At 43.5% G+C, this 22,652-nt stretch overlaps 1 protein-coding gene across 1 annotated transcript; it reads right to left on the minus strand.

The window, feature by feature from the left end:
- Window positions 1-7,153: 7,153 nt before the first annotated feature.
- LOC146650784 (uncharacterized) lies at window positions 7,154-11,887 on the minus strand. Its single transcript, XM_085385192.1, has 10 exons — window positions 11,857-11,887; window positions 10,423-10,522; window positions 9,977-10,123; window positions 9,563-9,744; window positions 9,183-9,319; window positions 8,968-9,061; window positions 8,371-8,703; window positions 8,007-8,181; window positions 7,793-7,917; window positions 7,154-7,594 (listed from the first exon to the last, which is right to left on the minus strand). Exons 2-10 carry the CDS (start codon window positions 10,505-10,507, stop codon window positions 7,268-7,270), a joined length of 1,605 nt encoding a protein of 534 aa, XP_085241318.1. The 5' UTR covers window positions 10,508-10,522; window positions 11,857-11,887; the 3' UTR covers window positions 7,154-7,267.
- Between the last annotated feature and the right edge of the window lie 10,765 nt (window positions 11,888-22,652).

The raw sequence follows: 22,652 nt of genomic DNA on the forward strand, positions 1-22,652 counted from the left end.
GACATCAGTTCTAAAGCTTTTCTCGGGAAAGGCCTCAATGAAATGGCCCACAAACAGTCTAGATCTCAGTCCAAATGAACATTTATGTTGGAATTGGAGGAAATGATCCATGATAAAACTGCATCCTTCCTGTGACCTCTATTTCAGAAAGTTGGAACCAGCATGATGGAGAATATCGTTTTTAATTAGCATAGCCCAAAGAGTTCAGGCTGTTATAAAAGCCAGACGAGATGGAAGAAAGTGCTAACAGTATTTACTTAAGTTTCATTTATGATTCTATTCTTTTTTTTATGTTCCACAACCAGGTCACCGTGTCCATTTCACACTTTGCGTGTGAAAGAGACGCATGCAGAAGTTGCAGTAAGCTGCAGTACCAGCAGAAGGAGATATTTTATTTCAAGCCAGCAGGAAAAGCATTGAAAGAGAGATTACTACATGTTTACATCAAAGGTCGTGTCCAAATTCATGGGCTGCATCCTCCTCAGGACCCGGCCTTCGCGGTCTACGTGGGCCGCGCTATGAATTCTGGGATATGGTAGGCCACGAAGGACACACCCGACCCATCCTTCAAATTCGGGGAAAAGGAGGACGCATTTGTCGGCTGCATTCGGAGGAGTCTACGAATTTGGACAGCCTTCGGCGCGTCGCTGTGACGTAATCGGTCTACAAATGCGGCCTCAGGAGGATGCAGCCCATGAATTTGGACACGACAAAAGACTGTAGAAAACTCGACAGCTCCCCAAAAATGAAGCCAAAACGTCTCTATCGCCCCCTGGTGTCTGGCTGTGGTATAGGTCATAAACCCCGCCTCCTCCATGTTAGCGGATGGGACTAAAATAAATTAATTCTCCTCAGATAAATTTTTTCCAAAGACTCTTTCTTTTGTTATCAGTAGTTCTCATCACACTGATTTTGTCACGGTTTAGCATGGCAAACCGTGGGAGGTGTGGGGAAGGAGGACCCAGGCGCGGTGCTCTATGTACAAACAGTGCGTTTATTTACAGTGTATGGTACAAAACAACAATAAATCCCCCGTGCTCTTTCCCTGACTCCCGTGTCGTGTCTCTCTGTGAATAGTCCGTGTCTCAGTGCTCTCTGCTCCCGTGTCTCAGCACCCCTCGTGCTGGCTGCTGTCTGGCGCTCCACACTTCTCCTGGGGACACAATAGGGCTTTGGAGCGTGATATCACGGGAGCTGGGCCACGCCCCCTCCCGCCATGACAGTAGGCCAAAGAAAGTACACGGAAGCGTCAGCTATGGTTCGTACGTGCTGTGTTGTCGGTTGCAACGTTAGATCACACGATAGGGAAGGCAAGAAGCTGGAAAATGGGCTCACTTTTAATCGTTTCCTCTCCTGGAGGCAACGGGAGGGATTTCATGTATCCGATATTACTAAACGAAGATGTCAGGCTTGGATTGCAGCGGTCAGATGAGCGGATATCGAGTTCTCTGCCATCCCCAATTTTTTGTTGGTTTGCTCGCAGCATTTTCTTTCCGGTGAGTTCTGATGGGGCAGGGATAGCTCAGTAGGTAAAGTGGTCGCCCCATGATCGGAAGGTCGGCGGTTCGAATCCACTTAACGGCTACCCTGAGGTACCCCTGAGCAAGGTACCGTCCCTACACACTGCTCCCCGGGCGCCTGCTTAGTGGGCTGCCCACTGCTTCACTGAGTGAATGGGTCAAATGCAGAGAAAAACAAGTAATTTCCCCATGGGGATCAATAAAGTATCCATTATTATCATTATTATTAAATAAATTCATATCTCTCTTAATAGGCTTTTAGTGTATTTCGAATGCGCCGAGGTCATAGATAATTAGATAAAACATCGTAATGTGTGATGCTATAGAATCACGTCATGTTGACGGAGTAGCTTAATATTTGGCATTATTGCAGGCAAACCAGCATATGAAATATGAAACAGAAAAGAAAAGTATGTTTATTTTTTTTATTCAAGATCTGTTCACCTGTACTTAGCAAGTACATACACATGAAATGCAAACTATTTACATGGCAACGCACAGCTGGCAACCTGGCTGTATCTTGGTCATATGGTCAACGTACTCACAACGTGGAGGCTTAAAAACGGCCAAATCTTGTACCCAACTAGAACTAGATGTGTGTCTCCAGGAATTTATAATTCCGAAAATGATTCGCCGTGTATGCGCTGACTCCACAGACAGGGTAAGCGAAGATATCGGGATAGGACAACGGCGGTAGGCTGTCTGGGTTTCCACTCCACTGCCTTATTTCATACGGGTCCACATTACCGATGCACGCTATTTTTTTCCAAGTATCATCTCTTGGCGTCTGGGCACAATCGGTCGCGATACAGCCCTTTGTCTTTTGCGTTGATTTTAAGCAAGGTTCTAGCAGTCCCGCTTCCAACACAGTGTGTTTGATTTGAGGCCTTCTGACATGGTGCCACGATCCCACAATGCACTGCGGCGTGACGTCAACTCCAAAGCCCTATAGACGCAGCCGTCAGGACACATATAACCGCGGGCATACACACTAACTCAGTTCAACTGGATGACTAACGTAGAGTCTCATGGAATGATCCCATGTCGGTGGGAGCTCCAAGACTCTCCTAAGTAGCTCCCCTGACGAGGCCTGATCAGCAGCAGGTGTGTGGCTTCGGGTGTGGCCAGACCGTCAGCAGGGCCACACCCACCAGGCCTGAAGGCGCCCACCGAAACACAAACACATACACACGCAAACAGGGAGAAGGGCAGCAACACCAAATATAATAATAATAATAATAATAATTAATAATAATAATTAATAATAATAATAATAATTCATAACTGCTCAGGGATCCTGGGTCGCTCAGACCCAGGATCCCTGACAGATAAGTTTGATTCTAATTCCTACCGTGGCGATGTTAAATTGGGGTGTAATGTCATCATAACAGCTTTGACTGGCAGCTGCAGTCATGGAGAAACTTGTGTTGTTAGGATGCCTGGGTCGTCGACCCAGGGTTTTTGAGTTTTTGATATTATTTATACTTCCTAGTTTTTGGTTTCTTTGAGTTCCGTCTTATGGCTTATGTCTCTGTCTTCTTTAGTTGCTCTGTCTCCCCTATCACCTGCATCCCCTTGTCTAGTTCGCGTCTATGTGTATCCTAAGTTCCTATATCCCCGTGTTCAGTCAGTGTTTGTGTCTGCCCTGTTCCCGCGTCTCTGTTCCCTTTGTAGTGCCTGCATATGAGTCTGTGTCTTTGTTCAGTCTGTGTTATGTGTTTCCTGTTTTACTTTGAAAGTCCTTGTCTGATGTTAATGTGTCTGGTTTTGCTTCCTCTTGTCTCGTTAGGCCTGATTTGCCCCAGCTGTGTTTCCCTCCTGTTACCCATTCCCTGATTGCTCCCTCTGTGTATTTAAGCCCAGTGTTTCTCTGTGTCTGTGTCGTGATCTACCGTTTACGTTGCTGTGTGTTTTGCTCATCCACCGGTGTAAGTTTATTTTGAGTTTTTTTCTAGTTATATGATGTTTGCGTTCAGCATTAAAGCTGTTTTGTAGTGATGGCCAAATGAAGCTTTCCGAAGCTTGTATTGAAAAACGGTTCATTACTCGAAGCTTTTCAACACAGTCCTCTCCGGTGACATCTGGTGGTGAAAACTTTGAAGAGCAGCTTGAATCTGCAAAATAAAACGGACTGCTCAATTATCACTGCTCACTCAAGAGTGGAGTCCTCTCCGATATTGGGCCACCGTTCCGTTGCTTTGAACATGTAATTGGTTTTGTTTTCTCGATTGGGGGGCTGAAAAAATGTAATGCGTATTTGCGTAATACATTTTGATCAATAAACTTTCCCTATTTAAACATGCACTATGGTGTGACCTTTCTTTGCTCATAACTCCTTGATGTTGGTAAATACAATAAGTGAGCAATATATATAATATACATATGAGACTGCACAGCACATTATGGAGTATGCCCCTGCTGTGAAGTCCTGCCTCCATCTACACAGCAAAATCTCCAGTGTTAATTCAACTCCTATAGTGTTAAAGTTAACACTTTTCCAGTGTTTATATAATTCTCACTGGTTTAGAGTTAAAGTAACACTTTGCAAAGTGTTATTATTTTAACTCCATTGTAGTGTTAAAAATATAACACCCATAGTGTTAGAATTTCACTCTGTATGGTGTGAAGTGTCTTCACTCAGAGTGTAACTACCTAACATTTATAGTGTTGTTTTAGGACACTGATAAGTGTTCACTTTTACACTGGCTTGGGTTAACTCTTTTCACTGAGGGTGTTACTACACAACAACTATGGTGTTATTTATGACACTTTTAAGTGTTTATTTTCACACTGGATTGTGTTGACTGTTTTCACTTAGAGTGTTATTCTGTAACTTTTACAGTGTTATTTTGGCACTTTAAAGTGACATATATGAGCTTTTAAATACTAGTCTGTATTAATTGTCTGAATACAAAAATGCATTAAAGTGCAATTACTGTATGACTACTGTGTTACATTCAGTGAAAATCCTTGTTAAGTCCCTTTACAGGATAAAAGGAGAAAACATAAAATTGGTCACATAAGCATTTTAATAAATATTAAATTCCAAGCACCATACAGCATACGTTCACAACAAAAATAATGGCACAATCAGAATCAGAATCAGAATACTTTATTGATCCCTGGGGGAAATTATTTTTTGTTACAGTGCTCCATTTTAAACCAACATTAAGACAAGACAGACAATACGCTAACTAAGAATAGTACAATATATACATATATATACATACATACATACATAAGTCACTTATAAATAAATAGTTGGAAAAGAAACATGTGTAGCTGTAGCAGCAAACAGTGTGTTAAGTGGATGCGTTGTAATGTACAGACCATCATCATCACCATAAGCACTTTGCAAATCAAAGGGCTTGTATATTTCAATACAGTCTGCTTTAACAACATCTTTTTCATCCGTTTCAAACACTTTATAAGCATGGCAATGTTCACTGAAATTTTCAACCACAAGCTTCTGAACTATGAAGTAGGTGTGACTATTGACCAAAACTATTGTTTTTATTCTGCAAAACACCGGCATCTCATGTTCAGAACCACAACAAATGACCAATCCTGTTCTGTACTCAGTCCCATTAATGTTAACCCAATTAGCAGAGAAAGCCTCTTCTGCAACAGCAGGCAAGCCTAGGGAGATCATTTCACTATTTTCCTCACTATCAACATCAAATGATTTCAAGGGCCCATACTCAACATGGCTTAAAGGACATGTCTCCCACTTGTATGCTATGGATGTTTGATGTTTTTTGGCAAGTGACACTGTGATGTTCTTAAAGTTCTTAAGGGTGTCTTTGAACACCCTATGTTTAGCCTCACCTCTCATGCTCCATACATGCAATAATGGCCCAATTTTTCTGATGCAAGTTGGGTAGTGCAACATAAAGTGGTGTTTGGGAATCATGTTCCTACCTGGATACAACAATTTGAACAAGTCATGATGTTCCATTGTTAAATGTTTTAGAAGCACAGTCATGCCATGTGTAACAGATGGAGAGAATATGATGTTAATTATTTGCAACAATAGCAATAGCATAGTCCAGTTCTGATTTCCTTCTGGCACAATATCACCAAAAATTAAAGGAATGTTTCTTATCAGACAAAGAGTCTGAATGGAGTTAAGACCTATACTATTACCACTACTGTCTAAGTTCACCCTTGTTGGACGATTTTTGCTCTCCAAGTAGCCATAGTCAAAAGCATAGATCCGTGACAAAAGAGCAGGTTTCGGCAGAAAATTGTCTGACAGATATTCCAACAGTAACTTTATCTCATATTGTGCTACCCCTTCGAGAATATCATGCATAATGTCCAAGGAAAAGTTCTGGCAAACATGAAAGAATTGAAGAGTGTTCAGTGTAGAATTCTTTCTTAAGCCAAACACATGTAGCTTTTGAGGATCAGATTGCAACTCACTGCAGTGCATTTCAAAAAGTTCTTTCCCTCGTAAGATGATCTTTGGATCATCCTCAGTATACACACTCTGTGCATCCTGTTTTGCAATTAAACACAAACGACAAAAGTAACGTCCACTGAAAGACTCAACAAAACCCGAAATTGAGTGCATCCCCAAGTTGTCCCCAGTTATCTGACATATAGTGCCATGGACCTTTTCAGATGAGAAGGGTAAATCAATGCCATGGCTCTCCAAAAACTTTATGTCATCAATCAGAGGCTGTAAAATAGGATCAAAGCCGTATTTTTTCACATCTTCTGCATGAAACAATGCAACCAAATGAATGTTCATCAATGCAGAATTTAACTTTGGAGGCAGATTTCTGAGGACAAAATAGATTGCACCAACTTTGTGAACACCACGTTTGGAACCAAGTGGATTAGCAGTCTCAAAGTCATCATAATAAAGCTGAATTTGCAAAGAAGTCTGTGGTTTTGAAAACAATGGATGAGACTTATAGTAACTCTCATCACAAAAGTCTTTATATCTGTCTTCTTTTGATACACATAGTTTAGCAAGCAGCTCGCAAATCTAAGAATTGCGACATATAAATTTGATTGTTTCCAAAATTGGAATGTACACAAAAGTGTCTTTTACTGGTACCTGGTCATAAGTGCCTGATTTTTTATTTAACCTTGTATCATAGCGTATTCCTAAAGTCTTTTCCACTGGATCCACAATTCCCCATTTTTCACGGAAATATGACTTTCTTTTAGCTTCAGTGTCGAACTTCTCAACTGGATTGTCAAAAGTCTCAAGACATTTTTCCACTGGAGATCTAACAGGATTTTCTGTTGGCACAACGTTCAGTACTTTATGTTTAAACTCACAGTGCAGTCCATCTGCAAAATCTTCCAAATCACAAACAAGTGATGACACAAAACTATTTGCCAAACCACTACCATTGAGTTTACCAATAATTTTAGTGCAAATTGCTTCAGAATTTTTTTTAATTCTTTGACCTGACCCATTGTTTTCAGAACACCCAACCTCTAGGCTCTGAGTAACACTTGTTCCTGCAACTGCTATGTCTGTATCTTGTAATCTGTCAAAATCAGCTTGAAATGACTCTGAGGGTTCTGCATCACTACTTTGACAACAATCTTCATCATGAACACTATTTAAATGTTTTTTTAAACCAGAATATGTAGTGAACTGATGGCTGCAACCATCTTGTGAACAAGCCAACTTAAATTTGGTGCTTGGATAAAAACTGTGACCTAGTCGCAAATGACTTATCAAAGCCTGACTGGTGCTATGCAGAGTTTGACAGATAAAACATTTAAACATGGTTCTCATTCAACATTTTGGCACGCAACTCACGAACACGTGGTGACTCATCTGTTGAGGTGGCATCAATGTTGAATATGGTGGTCTGCACAAAACTGTAGAGATGAACCAGTGACTCGTCGTAAGATAAGTTGAACACGTAGTGAGATTTGAAAAGTTCATCAAAAGCACTGAGTGAGCTGGTGGCTTGGCAGGGGATGAGCTGTTTGTCCACTGCGATGTAGAAGGTGTCAATGCTGTTCTGGGTTCGACCAACAGCGAGGATGTATGGTTGTTTACCATCTCTTGCTTGCAAGTGTTCATCAATGCTGCAGCATGACTAAAAACAAATGAGATATTGACATATAGGCCTAGCTTATACTTGCTGAGTATGAACCATTCATTCAGTTTGACATTATGTGCCTTGCTAACTTATTACAAAATACTAAGACACATACTTCATGGAGAGGAAAACTAAAAAGTGCAAAAACTGAAAAAGTGTTTTGTAGGATTTTAAAAAGTGAGACAACATATTTACCTTGTGAAAGTGCACCATTTTGTGTGCTGCATCAGTTTGACTTATTTTCGTTCTCCTCTTTCGTCCAGCTGTGGGTGGCAAAAGTTGAAGGAGTAGCAGCAGAGAGGCCATGTCACTGTCCCAGTCTGTGTATGGTTGAATTTATAAAACAATTTCAAAATGACAGGTAAAAATAAATATTATTAAAATCAAACAAGCATGGTGCGACGCCTACCATTTGCATCACTCTCTGTTGGTTTCTCAGCAGCTTTTATCAAACGACACAGGTCAGTTGACTGAGTCAGCTGTTTGGCTTCTTTAATAACCTTTGGCTTGAATGACATGTCCCACTTCTCAAGCAACTTGGTGGCTGTTTCAGCACCAAACAGCAGCAGGAAGTCTTGATTGACCTGTTCATCATACACACAGGACATAAAGACAGTGCTCAACATTGTTTACATTGCAATGTGATTTTGACCAATATGGGATATAGCCTGACTGGGATGACCAATGATCACATCTTTTACTGTTGCCATCCACATCAGCAAAACAAAAAAAAAAAGGATTAACAGTTGAAAATATCAAGTGATTTGACTTACTAGTCCTTTGACATCCAAAAAGCGTGGAAATGTTTTGAAGACATCTGCAGTTCTTTGTGGATCATGCACCAGATCCTGGCGATGTTGGAACGTCATTTTCATCTTCTGAAATACACTTGCTTCATCAGGAGAGTGAACAAGAAATGAGATGGCCTCCTTGCAGGCATCTCCATCAAGTTGCTGAGGCAATGTGGTTGCTAATCTTCTGCGCTTAGGCCCTTGTTCTTGATGCACTGGGACTTCCTTCACTGGCCGTTTGGTTGTAGACCTGGACATGGTTTTGAGGCGCCACGCTACATATCCAGTGCCTTTCACTCCGTCGTAGAAATGCTCCTGTCACATTTAAACATAGATGAAAAATAAACATCAAATGCGATCTTACAGACTTTGCAGATTCAGCAAAAAGAAACCCAAGGACTATTATCATGTAACAGGTGCAATACATGTTAAACAACATCCACAATTTCAATACAGTTTTATGACAATAGTTATTACGAAAGAGGAATTAAGATTTTTCTTTTAAATCATTTAGCTGATGTAATTATTCCATGATGAAAACTAAATAATGTGCTGTTTTACAATCACTGCATGACTTACATAGCCGTTTGGAGAAAATGGATCCTTCAATGAGGGAAAGAGTGTAATTATTCCAAGGGCATATTTCTCCTTTTGCTTACGGGAGGGAATTCTGCTATAGAGGAAATACAATTGACAATGTTAAATCAGAAGTATGTGTCTTTACTGCAGTATACATTACAAGAATATTCCATATGGCCCATCTTTACTTTTTTATTAGGTACTATTACTCTTACCCATGTCTCTCAGTCATATCACTTGCCAATATGTTAACAAGCTGCCGCCGGGTGCGGTGGCTCAGTGAATTTTCGGCATTGTATTCTTCAAGAATTTCCTCTCCACCAGGTTTCCTAGTCAAGGCATTTTTAACCATCTGCTCATATAAAAGGGAAAATAATAACAATAAAAACTTGTTTGTCAGTAAAGGTGAAAGTTTAGAGGAATGTCAACAAACCTGTGAAAGACATATCTAGCAAGAAGCACTAACTTCTACTAACATTTTTTCATACAGGGCAAGTTGGGAACCACCATGTTTTGAATTTCAATTTGTATAACAATCTACAGTATAAATGGTGTCAACTCAAAAATACAAAAGACATTTTCTGTTCTCAATTACCTCTTTTGCAGCCTCTGACACAGAAACATTTGGTGCAGAACTGTCTTTGCTGGATCTACTGCGGCCTGCAGGAATGCCCTTTTCCCTGAGGTCACTGTCACTTGATGAAAGTGATATAGTGTCCGTGAGGGAAGATAATGTATCCGAGGAGGATGGTGTGGAATGAGCTAAAGGACAAAAATCTTTGGGAGAGATGATTTGGTTAACTTTCTTTAGGCTACTCCACTATGCCATTAATAACACAATTTCAATGTTCATGTTCAGACAACATTCTATACAAATATGACCCAGCCCTGTCCACTGTCATGTCTATTGCATGAAGACAGGTCAATGTCATCTGCATCAAGAGCAAAAGAACTTGGCTCTACATTGAGTGGGCTATACTATGAAAATTTAAGTTATGATAACATTTACCTTCATCTGAAATCTTTTCACGTATTGTCAGGCATAGGTCTGGTTGGGCCTCCAGTAACTCCAGAAAAATGTCTTCTTCGACAGCTGTGTCAGTTTCATCGAAAATATCAAGGTCAGCAGCATCCGGAAGTCCAAACTTGGTTTTGGCTTTACAAAAAGATAAGCATAATGTCACCTAAAACGCCTGAAAAACTTTTTTAAAAACTAATTTTGACTTTTTTATTTAGCTAATATTTATTAACAGCTGTTTTACCTGTCTTTAAAATGGTTAAATTAGACAAGTCTGCAGCAACAATATAGGCCTAGGCCTACTGCTCTGTACTGTTTTTAATGTCACACATTAAAATAAAATGTGTTAACATTTAATTCGTTTTTTAAATAGATGAGATGCAAACATGATGAACTGATACATGTGCAACAAATTTTGTTCTGCCAGGTTATCTTACCTTCACTGATGAATTCTAGATAAGTGAATCCTGCGTGCAATTTAATGTACTTCTTTACATTGAGGTATTTCACTTTCAGCAACATGTCTTACAACAGCACCTGGTGGAGAGAAGGGGGCACAGAATATTTTTTACCATATATTTAAACCATAGCTTAAGTGGCAACAAATCCGGACAACTTTAAGAAAATATTAGGCTATACATTGTGTGATGATCTGTGAAGGGGTGACAGACCACTTCAACCTCAGGAACATAATTTGGCTTCCCCCTGCGCACTAAAATAGCTGAACATGGGTACACAGAAATAGCATCCAATGAATTATCCACCCATCCACATGTTTATAAGACGACAACGGCGATCTTCTCGTCTGCACGCAGGCTAGATACTTAGTTCTGCTATGTTGCGAGTAAATCGCTGTAGCCTACTTGGGGAAAAGCATCTCTGTTTAAACCATGTCAGGATGATAATCCACATAAAATTTCCTGTTGAACGCACACCTGCCTTCATCACGCTTTCACTTATGACAACAAATATCCCTTATACTGTAAATTAATGAGTGCAAGTCTTACATTTATATCGGGAGTTTCTGACACATGCACAGCCGTCTGGCTAGTTGCTACTTTGTGGTGGTTGTTTTGTGACACGACATGCTAAGATTATCAGTGGAGGCGACGTCAACGACCCTCAGTCGTTATACCGCTTTGTCTTAAACACTGGATGGTAGCCTATTTCACTAAAACTGTAGAAAAGGGGAAAATGTTCCCTTAGATTAGGCCTACTACAACATGTATGATATATCCTAACCGTTAGCAAGCAATCCATGCACAAACGCAGCGCGCCTTGCTTGGTCACTAACATCTAACAGAATTCCATAACCCCCTGCCACTTCAAAGATTTGTAGGCTAGGCTACTGCTAAACTCGCTGGTAGCACGTGTAATTAGCCTATCTTGACGCTTTCCAAAACTTGACTTGAACGTCTCCATGTGATTGTTTAGTTCACTTTTAAATAGGATATTTCTGAGGCGAATGTTCGCTTCCCTTAAAAGCAGTGGGCTAAACGCATTTGTCTTAGCTGCCAGCTAGGCTACCACAAATTCAAATTTTAACATTACATTTAACATATCCAGAGGATAGCTAACTCCTCCCTCGTTTCATTTAATAAGCATTGAACACTGGAAAGCATTTCTCTTATGACATTAGAACTAACTAGAATTGAGAATTATATTGAGCACGCATTTATTTTCGCTGCAATATTAACTGGTTATAGAGGATAGTTTAGCTACCTAAGCTAACGAATCCCATCTCTTACCGCAGATGAATACACTCCACATTAGGAAAATATTGCATGCTTCTGATAAATAATGTTATAGGCTAGTTAGTTACAATATTTAATAATGATAAAATAACATAGGTCTTGTTGTATAGTTCTTACCTGAACAACCTCCTCGATCTTGACAGCAAACCTCTGGCGGACTCCTCATGCCCATGAGCGCGAAAAACCCGGATGTGGAAATCAACTCCAAATGAGTGTTATAGTATTGACTCTTTGAAATAACTCCGGCTACAGAGCTTTTTCAGCACCGTTAGTGTTACTGTAACTCTCAAACCAACACTTTTCAACTCGAAATTTTTAACACCAGTAATTTTAACTCACATCAACACTTCGGATTTTGCTGTGTACTTGTCGTTTAATCACTGGACAGCTGGACAGGTTCATACAAAATATTAGATTAGGCCAATTGTCCTATACATATTTTTGACCTAGGGGTGGGATTGATTGTGAACTGGAAAGGGAAAATGCTTAGGAAGCTGAGTACGGCTGCATCGTTACTGATTTGTAGAATCATTTTGATTCGATACAGGATCCGATTCAATTTGATTGGAATCTGGAAAGTTTTGCCTCAGTCAGAAATATTACAATTCTGATCATTTAACAGTATATATCCATAATTTCGTATCTATTAAAAGAAAGCTGACACATGTGAGACTTAATTAGAGATGTAAACAGAGAGTTATGAAACCTGCAGCTGCAGAAGCCAGCGAAGAAAAAAGAGGCAAACACAGCGCGGACCCGACGACACACCAAAATCTGATTCTGACGCGTCGGGTCCGCGCTCTGTGTTTACGTTTGTATGCAGAATCCGTAAACCTGCTCCCAGTTACTGTTTTAGCTGCATGGTGTTTGACGACATGTTGTGAGGTTTAACCTGAGATGCTGGCGTTTCAGGCATAATAACGTTAATTTACAAATCGACACGGGATTGTAATGAATCAATATCACTTTATTCAATTTAGCATGGATTGTAATCAGAAAAGCGATAATCAAAACCCACCCCTAATCAAGAACTTGCAAAGTAAAAACATGATCTATGTAAGGTAGCCCTTTTGTTATTTACATTTAAAAAGAGGATTAGTGTTACTGTGCGCTGGCTGAGTCTGTTTCTTTTCTTAGAAATAGTTTCTCCTGCCCTGGAGAAAATCCACTTGCATGGAACAGAAGAGGCTGTGGAGTGCAGGAACTACACTGCAAGCTGGTAGATATGCAGGTATTCCTGGGTCCTGCAGACTATCACCTAAAAACAATAAACAAAATGATTTTCTAAACTGTGTAGCAATGTAATGTACGTATAGTGTCAAATACATTTTTGTAGTCTTCATTAGCTTTAATTCACATGGAAGTGTTCCTAAAGTCAAATGCTGTAATGATATTTACATTATGAAAACATGATTTTGGACATTTCAAGTTTTTCACTTCGGCAGATAAAATGAATTGAGCAAAATCAACTCAAAATATTCCCACACGCCAGAACGTCCTCTCTTCCTCGCTGGCTCCATATCTGTCAGTGGAATGATCACCTCGTCGCTATCTGTCACCATCAACACACTCCACGAATCCCGTGGATGATTCACTTCCTTATATCCGTTTGAATCAGGTACCGAAGCAGTTACGTGCGTAATGAAGCTTCGGACGTCACTGGTCACGTGACTTTTGCCAAACGAAGCAAGCCTCGACACAGTGCTTCTGAACCAGTGTGTTGTTTTTTTCGACACACGCTCCGGAGCGTCAGCTTCAAGCGGGCCATCACTACTGTTTTGGTTTAAGTTCTGTCTCCGGAGTCTGCACCTTGGGTCCTATTCCTGTCTGCACACAGCCACACCTAACAGAAGATCGCGACCATACTATGGACCCAGCAGACTTTGAACTCCAGGAGCGACGCCGAGCAGCCTTTGCCCAGCTGGAGGAGGAACTCCGCTGGAAGCCATGGCTCACCCCTGACGTCGGGCGCATTTTCCATGGCACTCGGTTGGCTCTCGGCGGTCCCCGGAGCTGCCAGAAGTCTCCACTTGTTGCTCCGCTAGCACGCAAGATGCGGCCGTTTCAGTTGGGAGTCCTCCGGGTGGCTTCAGGCACTCACGCTCCGGCCTCAGCGTCACCATTCTGTGCACCGGAGGCTCAGTTGCTCACGCCGCCAGCTACCTCTGCCCGAAGGAAACGGCGCTCACGTCGCCGTCATATGGACACGTTTGAGCAACCTCCGGTGGTGAGTCAAAAGGACTACACTTTCCAAACTCCACATGAGCCAGTTTTCAGTGAGCCTGCTCCTTTGCCTTCCGGTGCTCCTTCGCCCAGGGCAACTGCGGTCCAGCCATCTCCTGCACCTGTATCAGTTCCTCAGGTGAGGGGGGCTAGGGCCCAGTTTGTCCCTGCTCCAGTTTCCAGGCCAGCTGAGGCTCCGCTAGTCTCTGCGCCCATGTCTATTCCGCGGGTGGGAGCGGCTACTGCCCAGCAGGCCACTGCACCGGTTTTTGTCCTCGCTGGAGGCTCGGGTGAGCCCGTCCAGCAGTTTTCCGTAGGCTCTGAAGCCATAGCTCAGCTTAGTGCTCATCCACCACCTCACCTGCCATTACTACCATCTTTACAACAGTCGATACATATTAGACTTATCTCCATAGCTCAGACATTAGCTCACCTATCAGCTCAGTCACCTGCTCAGTTTCTGCCTCAGTTGTTTGCTCAGCCTCCTGTCTCCGCTGGAGGGTCCGAGGGGCCCGTTCAGCCTCCTGTCTCCGCTGGAGGGTCCGAGGGGCCCGTTCAGCCTCCTGTCTCCGCTGGAGGGTCCGAGGGGCCGCTTCAGCCCCCTGTCTCCGCTGGAGGGTCCGAGGAATCGCTTCAGCCACCTGTCTCCGCTGGAGGGTCCGAGGAATTGCTACAGCCGTCTCTTCCTGCTGGAGGATCTGATGGGCCAGTTCAGCCTCCTGTTTCCGCTGGAGGGTCCGAGGAATCGCTTCATGGCCTCCTTGACTCCGCGCTCAAACCAGCGTTCCTCCCTGTCCAGGATGTGTACATCCTTATCCTTGAAAGAGTGTCCACTGGCCTGCAGGTGTAAATAGACTGCAGAGTCCTGGCCTGACCTGTTGGCTGTTGATCCGAGGGGCCAGTTCAGCCTCCTGTTTCCGCTGGAGGGTCCGAGGAATTGCTACAGCCGTCTCTTCCTGCTGGAGGATCTGATGGGCCAGTTCAGCCTCCTGTTTCTGCTGGAGGGTCCGAGGAATCGCTTCAGCCGTCTCTTCCTGCTGGAGGATCCGAGGGGCCCGTTCAGCCACCTGTCTCCGCTGGAGGGTCCGAGGGGCCCGTTCAGCCACCTGTCTCCGCTGGAGGGTCCGAGGGGCCCGTTCAGCCTCTTGCCTCGTCAGCTGGGGGTCCGGGAGGACCCAGCCAGCACGTCCCAGTGTCTGCTGATGGTTCTGGCGAGGCCGTTCAGCCACCACCGGCTCCACCGCCTGGTCCGGCCTCCGGGTCTGCAGCTCCGCCTGGTCCGGCCTCCGAGCCTGCACGTCCTGTCCGGCCCGCTCGTCCTGTCTGGCCTGCTCGTCCTGCACGTTCTGTCCGGCCGATGACTGGACGTCGTTGCCGTCATGGACGGCCCTCTGACCTACACCGCCGTCATGGACGGCCCCCTGAACTACTCCGCCACCAGTGCCTCCCGCCCGGCCGGCCTCCTGATCTGCTCGGTCGCCGTCGGTGCCTCCCGCCCGGCCGGCCTCCTGATCTGCTCGGTCGCCGTTGGTGCCTCCCGCCCGGCCGGCCTCCTGATCTGCTCGGTCGCCGTCGGTGCCTCCCGCCTGGCCGGCCTCCTGACCTGTTTTCTGGGCTCTTGGACCATCAGCCTCCGGGCCGGCCCCCCTGAACTTTTTTGGGACTATTGCCTGGGCCTCTGCGCCTTTCGTGAGCTCTTTTGTTTGTTTGCTTTTGGACTTTGCCTGGGCCTTGGGGCTGTTGTTTTGGACTTTGCACTTTTTTTTTTGTTGTTTCTGGCTCCTTGTTTTGTTTCAAGCCCTCCATCCTGTTTCCCCCGCCACCCACCCTGGTTGGGTTGTTTTTGTTTTTTTTGATTTTGATGTTTTGGTTTGGGCTGTCTGGGAGCCAGCCCTTAAGGGGGGGGGGGGGGGGGGGGGTACTGTTAGGATGCCTGGGTCGTCGACCCAGGGTTTTTGAGTTTTTGATATTATTTATACTTCCTAGTTTTTGGTTTCTTTGAGTTCTGTCTTATGGCTTATGTCTCTGTCTTCTTTAGTTGCTCTGTCTCCCCTATCACCTGCATCCCCTTGTCTAGTTCGCGTCTATGTGTATCCTAAGTTCCTATATCCCCGTGTTCAGTCAGTGTTTGTGTCTGCCCTGTTCCCGCGTCTCTGTTCCCTTTGTAGTGCCTGCATATGAGTCTGTCTTTGTTCAGTCTGTGTTATGTGTTTCCTGTTTTACTTTGAAAGTCCATGTCTGATGTTAATGTGTCTGGTTTTGCTTCCTCTTGTCTCGTTAGGCCTGATTTGCCCCAGCTGTGTTTCCCTCCTGTTACCCATTCCCTGATTGCTCCCTCTGTGTATTTAAGCCCAGTGTTTCTCTGTGTCTGTGTCGCGATCTACCGTTTACTTTGCTGTGTGTTTTGCTCATCCACCGGTGTAAGTTTATTTTGAGTTTTTTCTAGTTATATGATGTTTGCGTTCAGCATTAAAGCTGTTTTGGTTTAAGTTCTGTCTCCGGAGTCTGCACCTTGGGTCCTATTCCTGTCTGCACACAGCCACACCTAACATGTGTATCTCTGTTCGGGAATAGCAGATAGAGCGTAGGCTCTGAGAGGAGGGCCAGCGTTTACGTTACAAAGACACGAACGACTGTTTTAACCTGACATCCTGAGCGTCTTGATGCATGCTCAATAATCCAGGTAAGTAAATCTCCAAAAGTTGATTCTGTTCATCTGGACGTAGCGTTTTCAGTGGGAGAAATGTTTCGTCACTCATCCAAGTGACTTCTTCAGTCTCAGCTGACTGCAGGTTTCCCTGATCTTATAAACAGTACATTTGCCTAATGACTGAAACCAGCCCAGTGAAGGAACAATGGGCTGGGAGGTCAGTTCCTTCATCATAATTATGCAAATTCTCATAACCATTGATCAAGGCCCGCTGATCAATGGCCACTGATCAATGTCCATTAGTCCCATTCACAGAGAGTTGGGGAATGGCTGCAATCACAGCATTGTAAGATGGTGACAGATGTACCCATAGGCCCCCTCATCGATTCAGAGATGGTCTTTTCCTTTTCACGTAAATGGCCTCCTTGACTCCGCGCTCAAACCAGCGTTCCTCCCTGTCCAGGATGTGTACATCCTCATCCTTGAAAGAGTGTCCACTGGCCTGCAGGTGTAAATAGACTGCAGAGTCCTGGCCTGACCTGGTGGCTCTTCTGTGTTGTGCCATCCGCTTTGCCAGAGGTTGTTAGGTTTCCCCAATGTATAAATCCTGGCAATCCTCCTGGCACTTAACAGCGTACACTATGTTACTCTGTTACTCTGTGGGAGCGTGACACAGTCGCTCCACCTCAAGACACTACTGCGCAGACTCCAAAAATGCAAGATGGCAGCCTCCACAAGCGGGATATTTTGGCTTCATTTTTGCACAATGTCGCGTCGTCCATGTTTTCTACAGTCATTGGTTTACATATACATACATATTAGCCACCTAGCTTAATCCTTTTTGGTGATTAAGGACCCTGGAATGTACGTCATGCCTTCCTCTGCTCTGCTGGTAATGCAAATTCTCTCCACTCTGGTTTTTTCCTGCTGTGGAGAGGTGAAGAGTGAAACAGACACGCTGAATTGGCCTATCTATTACACACTTTGCTGTGATATTGGATTGTGCTTGGTTTTTTCCTTTAACGAGGGAGTTCTTTCTCCCCGCTGTTGCCAAGTGTTGTTCACAGGGTTTTCTCCTTGATGACTGGATGAATTCCATGAATTCTAAGCTAACTTGTTCCTTAATTCTGTAACAGTTACACAGGTGTAATTAATTTTGAGAGATGTTTGACTTAAGAGGTAAGAAAAGGATTTCAAAGTACTTGTTATTAATCTGTCTGTCTTCCACAGCATGTCTTTATCCCGTCTTCCTTCTCTCACAACCAATCAGTCACAGCAGATGGCCCCTCCCCTCCCTGAGCCTGGTTCTGTCTGAGGTTTCTTCCTGTTAAAAGGGAGTTTTTCCTTCCCAATGTCGCCAAAGTGCTTGCTCATAGGGGGTCATATGATTGTTGGGATTTTCTCAGTATGTATTACTGTAGGGCCTACCTTACCATATAAAGCACCTTGAGGCGCCAAATCACAACAACAGCTGTGATTTGGTGCCGTATACATAAAATTGAATTGAACTGAAAAGCTGCCACAGAAATGTACTTCTTCTGAGCAAAGGAACCAGAACACAACATGAAGACATTTGAAAAGGGAGATTCGTGTTATGAAGAAAGAAAACTCCTTCATTCTGTGTACAGCAATTTGGTGAACAACAGTTGCTCTGTAGTGCAGGTGTAGGAAGCTTTTGTCACTCTGACCCAGGAGACAGAGAGAGACAGATTTGCAAAACACCCTGGGATATGTAGAAGTTCAGTTCTCAACACCTGTTCTTCTTTCTCTTCTTCACAGGTGAGTACTCCCTGTGGAGCATTCGGAACACTTTGACATACAGATCCTCCCCCACACACCTGGCAGCATACACAGCACAAGGGAATATTCGCGAAAACTTGGAAAATTGTTTTTTTTTTTTTTTTTTTCAGAAGTAAAGCACCAAAGCCCAGTTTAGCAACAAAAAAAAGTATATTATTTACCAGGCTTGATTTGATGGTCTTAACACGTACAGAAATAGCTGTTCTGTGTCAATGCTTCCACCTTAAGCTGTATAAAAGTGGGTTATCTGCTGACTGATAGGTGGAGTAGTGTTTCAGGCAGATTTCTTTTCATCTACTGAGATTATAACTGGAGCCAGAAGGCAACATGAAGAGCAAGGAACTAGCAGGAGAAGAATTTGCCTGAAAGAAGACGAGAACAGAGCAGAAAATAGATGTGCCAAGTACAGCAGCAGGGAAAAAAAAGAAGGAACCACGGGACAGGTCACGCATGGAAACCTGCTGGATGTGATAGCAGAAAAATATTTTGATCAAGGCCAATGCAGACAGAAGAGAAGGGTAAACATCAGACATGTAGAGGGTGTACTGTAGGATTTAAATCTCTCATCAACAGCAGTTCAGAGAGGTAGTGGAGATGAGACCAGTTTGAAAAATGACAAAAAGGGAAAGGAAGTGTGTTCCAAACTGTAGTAGCTCATCAGACCAAGCATGCAGGGTGTTATATGTGATGGCCTGGGTGCTACCTCTGGACCTGGCTTAGTCATCTTCATGGATGATGGTGCAGGTGATGACAGCAGCAGGATTTTGCACACAAACAGTCCTTGTTATGTACTCACTGTCACTGCTATGCACCAACTCACACCATAGACTGTATAAAGATAGTCAGCCATACAGCTCTCCAAAAGCCAAACCAAGATATGAATAGCTATTGTACACATAAGTGTATCTCCAAAATGAGTCAGTCACCATATGTTTTGGTAAAATGCCCAACTTTCAGCATCTTAGTTGGGTTTAGATTTTAAAGGACTAATTTGAAATCATGATTGTTTTTTCTATTACAAAGATCCTCCATCTGTGATGTAGCTCACTGCTTTCTGCTTATTGAATCCTCAATGTTAGCATTTCAGCTGCTGCCATGCTGGTTTTCTGAAGCCAGAATTGACCATATTTAGACCCCAGAGTAGCTTTCTTTATCAGCTAATGGTTAGCTATCTGTTCCTGTAAACTGTATGGGTGCACTGACACACAGACGTGGATGCAAATAAGAGACCAGTAACGCATTAATAAACCAGAATTTTCACCACACAAAACTTAATGGGCAGGCTGCACCTCACAGCAAGCTGTGTTCCTTAATCAGGCACTAATAGCAAAGGCATGGTTGAGAGTTCGAGTCCAGTTTTAATGGGAGGCCTAGTAGACAGGTGCCATTAGAGGAACTCCAGCTGTTTGGCAGTTTAGCATCAGCTTGATTTTCTAGCTCCAGAGGCTGTGGCCTGTGCATCACCTAATGCCTCCTACTCTTCAGGTGTATTGCTGCCCTCAAATTCTCTTGTCAAAAAGCTTCATGTTTTCCACCATCAATGATTGCATCCAGGCTCTGAGGAGGCAAAGCAACTGCAAACCCTGATGCCACCTCCATCGTGCTTTAGTGCAATTTTAAAGATATTTCAGAGTCCTTTAATTCACACCATTTTTTACCCAGTGTCACGGTGTGTGATGGCAGACCGTGGGGATGTGGGGAAGGAGGACCCAAGTGCTGGACTCTTTATGATGAACAGTGCGTTTATTTACAGTGAAGTAAATATAACACAACAAATCCCAGTGCGCTCCCCTGACTCCTGTGACTTTTCCCAAAACTCCGTGTTTAGTGCTCTCCGCTCCCGTGTCACCACACTCCCCGTGCTCGCTGCTCTCTGCTGTTCCACGCTCCTCTGGGGGAAACAATAGAAGCAGCCGCCAGGACACTATAAAACTGCGGGCATACACACACTGAACTTGTTACACTAAGACACTGACATGGAGTCTCACACAACGATCCCACGTCAGTGGGAGCTCAATCACACTCTTAGATAGCTCCCCCGACGAGGCTGATCAGCTGCGTGGCAAACAAAGGGAGAGTAGCGACTCATAGCATGTTAAATAAGATCTGATAAAGCACAAAAGGAACGTGAGACACTGCAGAGAGCGAATGTATCTAAAGACAGAGTTTCCATGACACAGAGAAGGAGCTTGTAGGATCACATGAGCTGTTTCTCAGCATCGGGAGTTTGTTTTTCAAGGTCCTGACGAGAACAGCACGCACCCTTATGCTAGGGTTGCCAACTCCCTGAAAAATAAATAAGGGACACCTCGTGGCCAGGGCCGGGCGACCCAGTTGTCTTCACCCTTCCCAGTGTGGTAGCTCTTTTTTTTGTGTGTGAAATTATTTTTTTAACCATTTGACTTGAATTTGATTTAAGCAGATGCATATTCTTTGTGATATGACCATATGGGAAACAAATGATCATTTAGCCATTTATTTTTAGCTCAAAATGACAACATTAACACAGTAAAACAGGTCTCTTTCTTAAACAGAAGCCTGTCATGCTTAACTTTTGAGAATATAAGTAAATCTTTCTTTAAAAGAACTCTGTCCTGCTTAACTTAAAATTATATAAATTAATAGAAAGCAATACAACAAAAATATTCTTGTAACAGTGCACATATAGTGCATTTAGTACAATTGGCTTCAGTTGAGGTATTATTTCAGCTTTTCTAATGCTAATCAGCTGCTCCTGTTTGTAAACCAGCTTGTTCCCATGATTACGCATCTTAACTCATCATCATTATTAATCTATGTATTACTTTTATGTATTAGTCATCTATTTGTTGTAATCATCTATCCTTGCAGTTGTTTATTACACAAAATAAGTTATATTATCACACTTCTGGCCACATAGCGCTGATATTCACTGCACATGCCCATATTAACCTTAACCAGAGGGTTTAAAAAAACAAACCAGTGTTTACATGCCATATCTGCTTCTGCCGTGGCCTGGTGGACAAGAAATTGGTTAAGGGTTCCCCGAGCTTTCACGCCCCTCATGTTCTTCATGTGCCCACCACTAGAAGCATGCCTATGGAAAAAGTGCTCCGGCACACAGTGCAGTGCGCTTTATAGGTGTTATCGTGCATTTTCCCAGCCCAGTGTTTTCCTTTTCCCATTCCTCCCTGTACTTTCGCAGCCTTTTTTTCTTTCTCTGGGCGAACAAACATTGCTGCTCTAATGCTGGGCTTACACTGTGCGATTTTTGGCCCATTTTGAGACGATTTTTGAGTCATGCGACCGATTTGGTGATCGGCCCGATTTTGGTCTTCATCGTGCGTCGTGTAGTATACGTGGGGTAACGAGAAGCGATTAACACCTCGAGCAGCTCCCGATCATCAATCGCTCGTGAGCCGCTCACACTGCTCACGCGCAAACAGGTAAACGTCGGTGAAAAAGACGGTGCAGCTCGGCTGTGCGGCGTGTGATCTGGACACAAGCGATGGAGGCACAACTTGTAGAACTTTGGAAAGCTCATCCGAGCCTTTTCGATGTGGCCTCACAAAATTATCACGACCACAACAACCGTGAAAATAGTTGGATCTACACTGCTGCTCAATCACAGCTGCCTGATCAATGTTTTTCATTAGAAATTTAGCAAAGTTGATGGTGGTGGTGTGTCTGTGTGAGTGAAAGACAGAGAGAGAGAGCGACAGATTTTCTGTTATAACCTTCATGTTATGGAGGCACAATGTGAGCACTCAGGTCGCATCAGAGCATCGGGTGGTATAGTGTGAGACCTGCATCGTGACCTACCAACTTCTAACCCCTGCGAGTCAATCGTGCAGTTTGAGCAAGAGCTGAATAACGTGACTGAAAAAAATCGCAGTGTCTGCCCAGCTTTAGGTGTACTGTCATCCGAGACTTGCACCGCAGTGTCGGCGTTTGTTTCCCTGTTGGCCATGCTTCTTGTTGTGGTCATCTGTTGTCTTCCGGTATTTTCTCCATAAGCGACCTTTCCTCGACCAATGAGATGAGCGGTAATCTGAATTGTCATACTCGAATTGTCATAAGTGTGCTGTCAGCTCATTGGTCACAAAGCAGGAGAGGGGCTGGGAATTATGTTTTCAAACAAAGCGTTAATTCCATAAACATTTATAGACTACTTTTGATTCTCACTGTATTACGGGACAAAGTGCGTCCCTTATTAGCTCAATACGGGACGTGTACTTTTGTTTCTAAATACGGGACGATT

The sequence above is a fragment of the Rhamphochromis longiceps genome, linkage group LG16 (assembly GCF_057381845.1).
Source record: "Rhamphochromis longiceps isolate RC_006_pf linkage group LG16, R_longiceps_female_GT1.1, whole genome shotgun sequence".
Lineage (NCBI taxonomy): Eukaryota > Metazoa > Chordata > Actinopteri > Cichliformes > Cichlidae > Rhamphochromis > Rhamphochromis longiceps.